Below are 13,834 nucleotides of genomic sequence, written 5' to 3'. Positions count from 1 at the left end.
CAGTATGAAAACACATACCATATTCCTGATGCACGGGAGCCCTGTGGAATGGGTTAAATACAGAATGCATGCATCAATCATGACTTAAACCTTGACTGGGGTGGAAATTTGTCCTCACTTTCCCAGACCTGAACCTACTTCTCAATAACGGTGGTAAAATGCCATTAAAAAGTGTGGTTATTAGTCTTGCTTATTAGTTATCTGTAAGCACTTTGATTCTACCCTGTAGTTTAAATGAGTAGTAATTCTAGTCTTCAGTTTTCACTTGAATATCCTTCCCAGATGCATCTCTTCCCCTGTCTCCCAAATTTAAAAGGAAAGCAATATTTATTCCTCTCTATGAGGAAAAGGACACTGTGCAGCACTTAAGTCTGTGATGGAAAGGCAGAAAATTGGGGGTTAAAAAATAAAAAAAATCTCACCACTTTGGGGGGAGATGAGGACATAGACATTAAACTTGCTTGTACCTGTATTTCTCTGATCTGGAAATAATTCTGGAGGAGGTAAGTGATTAGAGTTCTGATACTTCTCTTGCTTCTGTCAGAGGCAAACAGCTAAATATATGAAGACACGCTCAAATTGCCCATTAGAACTTGTCTGCAATCTTCAGATCAAAATAAAAATGTCTCTAATTTTGTGTTAATGGGTTGTAAACGAAGTTGATCTGTTCTCAGTGTTCTATAGTGATGGAGAAAAAAATTTTTCTGAGTAAACACTTCTGATGTCCCAGAACAGATCTCATTATTCTTAGGTAATTTTCTTTTATGATTTACAATCCCTTTTTGGCAGTAACTGTAGAGCTGTGTCATTATATGATAGATGGACAGGAATTTACTCATTCACTTGTGAGGGATTAAAGAGTAACCTGTCGTAATGTTTGTTATATGATTATTGAAATGCCTTGTGGCTGTTAAGACAGCTAGGTCTTCCAAAACAAACATTAAATACTAGAGTTCATTTGGAAGTAATCGTGCACTCGCTCCCATAGGATAACACTTCCATGAGGACTTGTATAAGTCCCCTGAAAATTAAGAGGAATTGTAACAAGCGTATTAATCTGACAAATTTAGTCTGGCATTCTACTACAAGCAGCTAAGCTTTGATCCTCAAGGACAGCATTGTTTCTGTGAATGACATACCCCAGTGTGTGTGCCAAGTCCTGTGCTGGGAGCAGATAATGATTATTTTTGACATGGATGGTACAATTTGATAGTGTTCATTGAGAAACCCTAATATGGTGTATATAATACACTTTTAGAAACTACAGCCTGAATCTGGAGCGAACAATTTTTTTTCTTTTCCTTTCAATGCAATCCAAATTTGGTTTTGCTTAATTAAGATTATTCCTTTATGAGGAATCTCAATTGAAACCTCAACATGTTGTAATTTTTCTTCCTGCTCTGAAACATGTGTACTTAAGCTAGTAAAAATTTTACACTTGGAATATTTTTAGTGTGAGCTTTGAGAGGATGATGGTATACAGGGAGAGCTTGAGTGCTTTTCAAAAACGTACCAAATGTTCATGTTATCTGTTTTTTAGGTTTCAGTGCAGAGAAGTTCCTTCAAAGGTCTTATTCTATAGGAGCTTGGTATATTGGTGTATAGTTGTAAAAATAGCTTTTGGGACAGAAGAAGGCAAGAGGAGCAGCAGCAAAGCAAAGAGCAGAGTGGGCTGGTTCACTGCTGCCTTTGTGCTTTCCACCAAACCTATTCCATATAAGCAGTAACGAAAAACATTGCAGTATAAAACACTTGAAATGGATTTATATGTCAGTTTTCCCAGACAACCGTCTTGGCAGTATTTCCTAATAAAAGGCTATAGTTGGTTATATTCGCTTTGACCTGAGTTTGATGTGCATATGGCACTGGTGGTAACTGGACTTGTTTAATAGGCATGGATTGTTTCACAATTAAAGAAGGAAAGAAAAATTAACAGCTCCTGCTGTGGGGGTTCAGTACCGTGGCTGTTCTTGTTACAGCTTTCCTCTGAAGACGGAAGAGGTGCTAGGCAGAGGTGGGAGGAACAGCAGAACTGCGCTGTTCCCACCAGACACCCAGGGTGCAGTAGTAGCTGATGCCTGATGCTGGGATTTGGGGTGCGGGGGGGAGAAGGAGGCAAGGGAAGGATGGCACTTCAGCCCATCTTCCCTGTCTGCCTCCTGCCTGGCCAACTGGGCAGTTTCCCACTGAACTTTTGAGGAAGCGGGAATTCGTTCCTATAGTATGCCAGGAGATCAGCTTATGCCCAAATGCATCGCTCTGTATTACAATTCTTTGTTTTTATTCCAGGTAGTTCATAGGACAGCTGTGGATCTGTTTGTAAATTTAAACTGATAGAAGTATTTAAATTTTTTCTGGTATATGCGGGAGTCTTAAGTCTTACTACAAGGAGTCATTGCAAGCAGCCTAATCCCTTCAGTAACTGCTCTCTCTGTAGTGGCTATCTTGCAGAAAGCTAGGTAAAGCTCTGAAAAGCTGACACTGCCAGGGGCATGAAATAGGGACAGTGGCTTCTACGAAGACTGCTTTGCCTACCAGGCTATTACACAGGCTGCAGTTACCAGAGTCTGGTGGAGGTAGTGTTACGAATCTGAATTGCTTAATTTTACTACACGTACGTTAACAACCTTCTCTATTAAAAGGACGTGGATAGTTAGTCAAAAAAGTGGATGCGTTTCTTTATCCTAGTACAAGTTCTTCTTTCTAAAAAAATAACTATGAAGAGATCCCTTGGTAATTCTGTAGAGATAATATAATGTTATTTAAATTATTCTAATTTAATTGTCGGTATGGAGACAAACCTCCCAAATAGAATATGCGTTTGAAGATAGAAATTAAAGATGTTGAGCTACCCCATGTTTATATTTTTATATTAAAGCCATTTTTATATGGAAGTACTGTTATCTGAGGTGCATTACTTTAGATAGAGTACTATTCTTTACTAATTTGTTTTGACTCTGGGTTCTTGTGCTTTTACACTGTTACTGGCAGTAAGGACACACAAGCAAGTGGCAACAACTACACAAGAAAGCTGCAAAATGGGCTCAGAATTCACAATTGCTTAATTTTCTAGTATTTTCTAGCCGCTATGGTTTTAATTCCAGTTTAAATTCATGCAGTGGTTAAACTGGGAGTTTTCCAATGTGCACTTTCAATATTTATTTTATTTTAACAGTAAGTATTAGATAAGGTAATTAATAGCATTACACTATGGGACAGAATAAGAGTGAACTTATGTTCTAAAGACTATTTTTTCTGAACTAAGATTTCTAGGGCTGCTTAAAACAAAGGAAGAAAAACCACCAACCCAGAACACCCACATGAAACAAACTGAGATGGAACCTATTACAGATTTAGAATAGGTAAAGCCACAGTTTCTCTGGATGAATGTATTCTTTCTCCTTATACTCATTTTTTTTCACCTAACAATAGAGCATTATGAATTTAAGATGTCTAGCCTGATAGGCTTTCTGACCCCTCTGTGTAGCCCCCTAAAACTACTAGGAATATGTTGCACCAAACTAAATTGTCTTGAGTGGTGGCGGTTTGACTACAGACTAGCTCTATAAGAAAATTAATCCTACAAAAGACCTATTTGTGTTGACATCAGGAAACTGTTCTGGCAAACCCCATGCAGCCCATCAGCTTTAAGATGTTATTTCACAATTGGCTTATCTTCAGTATGGAGGACTCGCTGGCTCTTGAGTGAAATCCGGGAACTTTTAGGGTTTGTTTCTCTTCCCACTCCCTTCCCCCATCAAATCAAAAGGAATAAGGTTTGCTTTGAGTATTTCAAGAGACAAAAGTGTCTTCAGGCTATGTGTTTGGAGGGCACATAACAGCATCCTCGTCCTTAAGTTTTTTGTGTGAAGGTGAATAGTTGCCAAGGTCCTGAACGGAGGTAGCATTCTCTGCAGTGCTGTAGGAACAGTGTGGAGTTCAGGAATGTAGATTTTGAGAGGTGATGCTTATATTGACTTTACTCACAGGGCAGCACTCAGGAGACCTATGCTAATCCTTCCTGTGCGCGTAAGGAAAAATTTCAGAAGTGTTAATGCTGAGCTATGCAGAAAAGGAGAAAAAGTGTTATGTAAATGGTTTGTAAAGATGTTGAAGTTTGTTCTCTAAGAAACTAATGTCATGTGCAATAGCAAAGCAGCTGTCAAGCCATTTGTGATTTACAGCGTCATTGAAATTGTGGCCAAGCTTTGGCTGAAAGCTATAAGGCACTCTAGATTTTTTGGAGAGCTGAAGAGTGTAGGATTTGCAGGGACTTAGGGCAGTGACTTGGACAGATGGGCTTGAAAGTTGAACCTAGGTCCTGACCCACTCCAATGTCTGCTTCCACAGCAGGCTATTAGCTTGCTGGCTTGAACTGTTGAATATTTAGATCCACCCACTGTCCCCTGTGCCAAGACCACCCTGCTGCTACTCGTGTCATGTAGATTTGGCACAGAAGCTGCATTTAAACAGCTAATGAGTTGCATGTTGAAGCACGGGCTGGTCTCCTCTATTGAAATCTGTAAAAGAGCCGATTTAGCACTGGCTAAGTAGTCTAGCTACTGATACTATTGCATCTTTTTGCACACTGGCTTACCTGCTTTAGTGGTGAGGATGATCTTCTGATTTTTTTTAAAACAAAAGATTGCAGATTTTCTTACCCAAAACAATTTGTTTAAAAGGAAACTGGAATGTAGGCTTGCCATTATGCTGTAATTAAATGGTAGCCAGCTGTTGGGTAATTGTAGCTGTGCCACTTCAGTATTAACATTAGAAGACTATTAAGCCTTCCTTGTCCCTATTTTAAAGAACTCAAGTGAGGAGTTAAGGTGGATGTGAGATGTTATTTCCAGTCCATCAATACCAGGAATCTCTGAGGTAGTAAGTTATATCAGCTGGCCAAGAACTTTTAGAAAGTTAGCTGATGAGATGTTAATCTTGAAACTGGGCAAATTCCAGAGGAGTGGTGTAGTGCTCCCTCTACATTTGGAGTGGATGAACAGGGTGGTACCACACCTAGGAGAAGTGAGAAATGCTTGGGGTGCTGCAGTGCCAGGGCTTCAGGTGGGGGGCTGCAACCAGCAGCTGCAGTCATCACATGAGATTTTATTTATAAAATTTTAACTCGAAACACATAAGATGCAGTTTTATAGTGTGCTGAAGCCGGCAAATCCTTAAAGCAGGTTTACCAAAGGTGTGACTTCAGGTCTGCTTGCCCCAGTTTGCAGCCTGTTGTCGCACCATTACAGTGATGGTGTGGCCTTCAGAGTGAAGTGGATCTTGATTGTCATTTCTAGCCCTAGTCCTTTTGAATTGGCAAATGCTGTTAACGTTTGTCAAGACATCTTAAATGGTCTTTGCTGGCTCCCAGCTGACTATTAATACTCACTGGGTTTTCTAAACTTGATTAAGTTTAAGTTTTATCTTCAAAAAACCCTTTGCTTTTAATCTGGCTGATTTGACTGACTCAACATTGTCATATCACCACTCTCTAAAATATGTAGATGTTTTTACTGGCTTCATTGCATCAGAACAGGATTGAAGAAAGTGAACATCAAGAATTTTAAGAGCATGGTAGTCTGTTTGGTTAACAGTGCTTGGCTTATCCAGCTAAACTCTGGTTAGATAGATACTGCTCTTCTAGTTAGAACTTAAAATGAATGCTGTCAGTGAGAAGATTTACATTGATTTCCAGCTGTGAGGTTGGCAAAATAGCAGAACTTAACCATGTGGCTTAGCACTGTACCTCAGCTGATATATATTTGTCATCAGATGTTCTCATCTCCTTAGTTGTGGGTTCTTCCTCCCTTGTGCTGCCCCTACTGCTCTTCTGATCCCAGGGTCAGCTGATTGAATAAGGGTTTTCCAAACGCAGTTGTTTGTAATGATTCTCAAATCTCCTCACTTGAGACTGGAGGAGCAGTGAAGGAGGCAGGAAAGAAGGAAGGCAGGAGATATGTGGCTTCCTCTGAGAGTGGCTCAGTTTAATTATGGAGTGAAATGATGCAGTGAAATGACAGCTTTGTGCTGTGTGGTTCGAACTGGGAGTGGTGCTGGTTAGGTTGGGGGTTTTATAAATCACAGAATGGGTTGAGTTGGAAGGGACCTTAAAGACCATCCACTTTCAGCCCTCCTGCCATGGGCAGGGACACCTCCCACTAGACCAGGCTGCTCAAAGCCCCATCAAGTGGCCTTGAACACTTTTGGGGAGGGGGCATCCACAGCTTCCCTGGGCAACCTGTGTCACCGCCCTCGTCATGGAGGCTTTCTTTGTAATCTCTGAATCTTCCCCCTTCCAAATTAAAGCTGTTCCCCCCCTTCCTATTACCATGTCGCCTTGTAAAAATCCTTCCCCCAGCTTTCTTGTAAGTGGGCTTCCTTCCCCCTGAACTGCTGGGCCAAGAGATACTTGTGTTGCTGAGAAACTGGAGCCAGGAACAGAATCTACTGGAGCATCTGGGGAAAGAAGAGTATTAAGACTAGTGCTGGAAAAAGAGCATGTGGAATTACAGCTTTAGGTCCTACAAACAGACTTGCAGTCTTAGTCATATGTTAGGTGGGCTTTTATTATTCAGTGTGGGGTAAGGAAATGAAGCTGAATTTAACAGAAGGGCTGAATGATCTACTCGCACTTGATGAACTTCTAAATGGACCAAACTCCATCTCCATTCTTTGAAATGGCAAAGGAAGATAATAAATAACTGTGGCTTTGCTAGTCCCACTTTGTACAACTTTCTGTGCATGCTGCATGCTATGTGTAGTATGGGCTGTAATGCTTCAAGTTGCCAATGCTCTTGTAGAAATTTTATTATTCAAATATTGACCTAAATTTGAGAATTAACTCTTCTCCGTTGTGGAGACCATTCGGACCTGGTATAAAATTTCTTGTTACCACTGGGTTCAGTGAGGAAAATTAGTGTTAAGCTGCTACACCAGAGAATTAAGTGAAAAATACAGATTCTAGGGGTAATTTCATCACTATTTTGTATACAGAAATGTGAGGTTTTAAGTATCTCTGAAAGCAAAACATTTTGTGTATATTGGGAAATAGCCTGTGTTTCTGATGCATATCGCATGACTTGCTCATATCTTCAGTTTTTATAGTTTTGTACTTAAATTTCAAGAGTTACATCAGTGCAGAAGTTAAAAGTTCCTAAAACTCTCATCAAGGTGTGAAGCAACTTAATTACAACAAATTGCTATGAAAATGGAAACTAAGGACCAGCATCCCACAGAGTAAAAATACCATGTCATTCCACTTAATCTTGCAACAATTATCTGTGCCAAACTCTGAACCAGTCATCCTGGGTGGTTTACTTACATTTAAAAAAAAAAAAAAAGCTGTATCGTGATGCAGGGAAGCAGCTTTTTCTCCAGTTTGGGGTAAGGAGTTGGGGCAGGGAAAGAGGAACAAAACACAATGCTGAGGGAGGAGGACCAAAATACATTGGAAAATTAGTTTATGCTGAAGTCTAAGTGATCTAAGACTTATACACCGCCTAACAAAGCCACTGGTGTTTGAGGGATTGTCAAGGGAACTAGATAATAAAACACCTTTAGTAATGGAAAACTTCAGACTGTGGTGAGTATGAGTATTTTTTTCTGTGGTCATAAACTCAAAATAAGTTAATTTACAGATGCTGTACTGAAACTTTTCCAAAGGCAGAAACCAAGAGGCTACTGTTTTGTTTGTAGTTTTTTTTGTTGGTTAAGATTACAGGGTAGCTTTCAGAGCATCAGACTTGTATTTTAAAATAATTTGCTTATGTGTTGCTGCCTTGTACAAATTCTTAACTCTGTGGGCTTAAATAATTGCAAGGCACTGAAAATGTCATGATAGAAAACAAATACTTGAACACGGTTAGATTCCATGTGTTTATTGACTGCTGCGTGCCTGTATGTGCTCTTAAATGTGCTCTGAAATGAGAGAAATCAAGTGTTTGCCAGCTGGGAGGAGAAGGGCACCGAATGTTGCTGGAGGAACGTTTATTTAAACACAGGTTAAGCATAAGCCTCATCAACTCCTGTTTCTGTTGAGTTTTCCTCTGTCATGGTGCCTACTACATTCCAATGCTTTTGTCTGGGCTTGGTATTTAGGAAATTTTGGTGAGGGCAGGGGGGGAGCTGGGGGGCGTGGGGCACGCTGGAAGCTGGTCAGCAGCAAGGAGAGGAGCGCTGGTGTGGGAATTGTGGAGTGGGGTCAGGGTTTAACTTTAGTGGCCATTCATCAGATGATGATTGATTGCTGTGCAGTCTCAGGGGACGTTTAACAACATCTCCGCCCATCCCCCTGCCCCCTTTGAAAGCAGATGGACCAAAAAATGGGGAGAGCGACACCCAGGAATTCCTGCTGTTGTAAAATGTTTTTACGGTGCACTGTACAGCCTTTCCTGAAGCAATCACATTTATGGCCTTGCTGTTGTATTTCTTGGGCTGCTGTGGCTGTAAAAGATGAATAGCCCTGTAATATGGTTCACTGATTCTGTTTAAATTGAAGTAGGCTCCCTTTATTGTTTTGTGTCTAAAATTGTATGCCACCAATTCAGGAAATATTTCCTGTTTGGGAAATAATCAACCCATAGCTGATTTATTTTAAAATAAATCACTTTTAACTATCTCTACAACTATTCTCCTCTCGCTTCTGACTTCTCTCTTCATTTAATTTTGGTGGAAATTCTAAAATACTAATTAATGTAGTGAAGCAATTCTTTTTTAAAAAAAAAAAAACCACCATGAATCTAGTGAACTTGTTTATGCATCTTTTTTCCCTTACTAGATAATTACCAGAGTGGATGTTGGAAAAGCACCAATTTTAAGATAAAAACCAATTGTATTTTTACATAACTATTTCACATTTACTACAGAAACGATTCATTAAAAGCAACTCACACAATTTTTAATTTCTTTGAAAGGAGAAATCTGTCTCTGCTTTCTTATTTCTTTTTCCTCACTGCCTATTAAAAGACTTGTGGGATTTGGAAAAAACAGCATGCTTGAGGGTTTTTGCTTATAAGACAGTCTTTCATACATTTGGGAAAGCAGTGAAATTAACAGGACAATAGTTTATTTGCAGCTTGATGGGGCTTTTGATTGTGTCATCTCTGGCTCCTCAGATAAGGTGGAGGAGGGGAAGTTTTAGGAATTTTTAAATACTGGGTTGTTGGTTTGCTTTTTTTAAGCTGATCTGTTATGGAAGACTTAGTGTTACTCTTCCCTTCTTTCCCACTGCCCCATCCCATCTGCTTTTCAAGACCAGTCTTGTTATTTGTCACATAACGAGCACAGAAGGAGCAGTATGTTGCTATATTAACAGTGCAAATGAAATCTGGGGTGGCCTTTTCACTTTGAGACTGGAAGGGGAGGCTGTGCCAGCCTTTTGGGTAAACTGCAAATGCATCAAGTATGAATTGAGAATAACGCACTTGTATCTTTCTACTTCAATAAAAAAATATATTGTTTGTATGAGCTTTTCTTCAGGGGATTGCTTGTCTTACTGGATTTTTGGCTTATTTTCTCCCCCTTCTATTTAGACACAGGCATGTAAACTTCATCTAACAATATGTGACTTTATGATCATGACCTAGGGACTGGGATACAAGCAGGCTTAAGCTTAACAATAAGTGCCTGGTTGTGATTGCAAGTGCAGGCAAGCTGGGTGCTGTGTTCCAAGCCCCGTTAGCCCGGCTGGGACAAATCCCACTCTCTGCACACTGTATAGCTGTGTATTTTCCAGTTTAATTCCCTGGGATTGTAGTCCTACTGCTGGTAGAGCCAACACACAGCCCGTTGGGTGTTGCTGACAGTGAGTATGTGGCTGCAGGAGGAGAGTTGCCCTTCTTGCACCTCTGCCAGGTTGGGGGTTTCTCTTGTAGCATTTGTGTCCAGAAAGGAGTTTCTAGGAGGGTTCCTAGTTAATCTTGAAGCTGGCTGAGTCTTCTAGTTCACTTGTGGTGGTGACTGGCTCTCTCCCACACTGATTGCAGCAGGGACTATACATTTGTGCTTTCTCCTGTGTGTTCAAGGTACCTGTGTTAAATAAATCCGATGTTCATCAGCCCATCAGTGTTTGATTCCACCCCCTCTCTTCACCCAAGCCTGTTAACCAACTTGCGCTCGATATTCGGGTCGTTGTTCACCATTTTGTTTACTAAGAAGCAAGAGGAGGTTTTGGCAATGGTTTTGCAGTTGTTTACCCAAAAGACTTTTCCTGTGCCATGTCCTGTGTAATGTGCATACTTCTGAAGTGAAATTTTGGTTCTTGTCTCTCTTCATTCTAAATTCTGCAATGATGTTTTCCGCCACATTTTGGTAGATAGTAAGAAGCAACTGAACAGCTTAAATTTAATTTCTCTTCGGTCTGAACAGCTCTTCACTCCTTATCAGTGCTGTTACCTTGCACCAAGAGTGCTTGGGTGACAGGACTGATCTGTGGGATTTGACCAAATTTTGCTGGTATTGACTTTTGGAGGTCTAATCACAGATTTAACTTTCTTCTAGACTTCTGTTCATATGGTCATCATTTTCCTTTCAGCTGCTCTGTTTGATTGAGGCCCCAAATCCCTGCTGTATGTTTTTAAGGTATATCAGATTCATATGACTTAACTTGATACCCTGTCTTGATTTTCATTCTCTCTCAACTTCTCAGTTGTTGAAGTGGAGACATTCAGCAACATGTAATAAACATTCCCTGTAATTTCAACAGTGAAATTACAGAACTGCAGGAGCGGGTGAACACTGTATACAGATTTAGACAACCACAGCGTAAAGACAAGGAACCCTCTAGCTGAAGAAGCTGATGTATTTGAGTAACACATTTCAGAACGAAGGCAGCTTTTTACTTGAAAACAACAGGATCTGACATGCTGCTTGAGAACTTAGTATTTGGATTGAAGCAAAACATAAATCTGTTCCAGTTTCTCTCCAGAAAAACTTAACCTTTAGGAAAAAAAAAAGAGGGTTGGTAAAACCTGACACGTGTGCACACACCCACACCCCCCTTTAAAAATTAATCCATATACCACTTCAGAAGCTTAACATGTCACTTTACGCAGCACAGGCGGTTTGAGAGAATCGCCTGTACTGCTCTTCCCCTTCCTTCTGAAGGGAGGAGGGCAAGGAGATTTCAAATAGCTGGTGATGCAAAAATGATTTGAACTATGAAATCTTGTTTGCTGTTGTTTAGAGGATTTCTTACTCTTCCATGGTAATCTAGATTTATTTTTTTTTTTACATTGCACACTAACAAATAGCTTATGTAGCTAAGAACAAGACTTTGAATACATAACTTTCTTGGGTTGAACTGTTGTGCTTTTTCAGTTAGTCTTTGAAAAGGTAACAGCTGATTTTTGCTTGCCTCTAAGAAAACACATTTAAATGGAATCTGCTATTTCTGTGTGCTGCTTCCCTCTACTGGGTGGAATGGGAACAGTTATGGTTGGTAATGGATCCAACTCCTAGGTCAACATCTTGTGTAAGACTTTCATTGTGATTTGCAATGTAGGACTTTGTGTGTGCTCTGTGAGGGTTATGGTTACCCATGGTTCACCGTAGCATTCAAATGCTTTGGGCTTGCTACTGTTCCAGTCTTATTATTCTCCAACTCAAGCACCTCTAAGTATTGGTAGCATAGAAGCACTGTCATAGCAAAGAGTTTTTTGCTTTGCTATTGGGACTGGCAGAAAGGAGTCTTGCCTAATATTGCCACTAAACATAAGGGATTTGAATAGTTCGGAAACAGAGGGTAGTTCTTGGGTGTGCATGCCTTGTTTTCCCCTTCTGGGAGGTGATTGTGCAGGTGCTGCTTTTCTCCAGTGCAGTGGTTATTAAATGACCCACTTAAGAGAATGTGGTGTTTGTGTGTGCAGGAAAAATCTTCACCTGAAACTTGCCATAGTTGACATCTCCAATCTCCAAGTGTTGGCAGATGGCTTCCGCTCTTAAGAGGAGCTGATGTGGACACTCTTCCTAGTATTGTATTGCAAAGAAAACAATGACTCTTCCATCTAACTGTAAGAGTATGTTTTGGAGCTTACTAGGAGGGATAGCTCTTCCTCTGCGCAGAAACTATTGTGGAGCCTGCCTATTGCTAGTGCTTCTGCCTCCTTTTTAGTTGAGCTGTTGGATATTTTTCATCCTGGTGGTATTTGCTCTTTAATTCTTCAGCAGAAATGTATGCAGGTTGTATATGTTTGGTTTTTTTCTTTTTTCCCTTCAAGGTACTGCATTTCTACTGTGATACCTGTTCTGTCCCCATATGTCGGGAATGTACCATGGGACGACATGTGGGTCACAGCTTTATCTACCTCCAAGATGCCCTCCAGGACTCCAGGACCATCACCATTCAGCTCCTGGCAGATGCTCAGCAAGGACGACAGGCTATTCAAGTAAGATACTCCCGACTTGAGTTTTTTATTTTCTCCCCTGCTTTTTTCTCCCACAGCTTGTCTGTTGCAGGGCAAGGTGTCAATGCAAAATGCTCTCTGCTTCTGCTGTCAGTCTTCTCACCCCTTCTGTTCTTTCAGATCTCTGACAGAAGTGGCTGTGGAGCTGAAAACAAAGTGCTGTTATATGAATTTTGCATTCTTGCAGCATAATTCTGTCATGTAAATCACAATATATATGAAGCTCTGCACAAATGCACTTGAGCGTGAAGCATTTTGAAGAAAGTTCTAATCTTGTATAGCAGTGCCAAGCCTAGTTTTGTCTTCACAACTGAGACTTTTTTTCGGCTGTCTGTCATGCCTGTACAGCATCTAGCGCTGTAACTACCTATGACTCTGCTTATGTCTTCAGTGTTGCCACCAAATATAAAATGCCAATCAACTGTTGAATTAGGGTGACACTTCTAGCCTGCCTGTGCAAAGGGTCTGGAGCCACCTCCAAACAAGGATTGCTCTGCACACCCAGTTGCACACTAACTGCCTGTTACTGCCTTCTGTCTCAGCTATGTTTTATAATGCAAATATAAATATCAGCCAGGAGCTGGAAAGAAGGTGGTACAGTGCTTGAAGCTATAGAAGAAATTACATAGGGAATTAGCCTGCAGGGATATGTAGATAGTTACTTTTGCTGAATAATATCTAGTAGTAACTGGTATATGGTTTTAGCTTTGGATGGGGAAAAGCATTGTGGGAAGCTATGCTCTGTGCTACTATCTTCTCATTTTGTTAGCCTCAAATGCTCTAGATTTGAGCTGGATATTCTGAAACTCAATGCTTCTTTGTGATTTAACTGTTAAGATTTATTTTTTTTTTTAGTAAACATTGATAGAATGCCATGTACGGGAAGTAACCTTACATTTTGAATTAGGTGCGCTTTCCTAACATGTGCATGGTACAAATAACTTAAACAACATACAGACCCATTGTCCAGCCATCATTGCTTGTTCCTAGTAGGCAAGGATTTGAGTGGGTCTCTTAAGTTTTCTTGCTAAATAAAATGTTAAATCTCCTCCGCTGTTGTTAGCAGTGACCACTTCTTCGGCCTTTTCTAGCTCACTTTCCTGCGGTGCTACGGATTTCCGCTGTATTCTAGTTAGGTTACTAGATGTAGGGCTTGTGTGTCTTGGGGACTGGCTGTTTTGAAGTTGGATTCCCTTCTGTGATGCGACAGTTTTTCTATTACGCTGGGTTGTGAGAATAAGCCGTAAATTTTAGCCTGTCAGATAGTTTTAACACTAAAGTAAGGTTGTTCAGTGGGACAGATGCAGCTGCTTCTTCTCTCCTTCAGTCTTTGCACCTGTGGGATGAAATAATAAGTATTATGATGGGATAGATAGTAAACTGTTGTTTGCCTCCCTTTAGCTTGTAATGTTAACTTGCTACAACAGAACAGC

At 40.4% G+C, this 13,834-nt stretch overlaps 1 protein-coding gene across 1 annotated transcript in view; it reads left to right on the top strand.

Annotated features, from left to right (window-relative positions):
- The window catches only part of TRIM71 (tripartite motif containing 71), a 55,341-nt gene that overhangs the window by 27,643 nt on the left and 13,864 nt on the right, over window positions 1–13,834 (top strand). Inside the window, 1 exon segment of the mRNA XM_069860104.1 lies at window positions 12,216–12,383. Coding sequence (XP_069716205.1) covers window positions 12,216–12,383 — 168 coding nt within the window.

Source organism: Phaenicophaeus curvirostris, chromosome 6 (genome assembly GCF_032191515.1).
Source record: "Phaenicophaeus curvirostris isolate KB17595 chromosome 6, BPBGC_Pcur_1.0, whole genome shotgun sequence".
NCBI classification, from domain to species: Eukaryota; Metazoa; Chordata; class Aves; order Cuculiformes; family Cuculidae; genus Phaenicophaeus; species Phaenicophaeus curvirostris.
The sequence above is the reverse complement of the archived record's forward strand: the minus strand, read 5'-3'. Positions and strand labels throughout refer to the sequence as shown.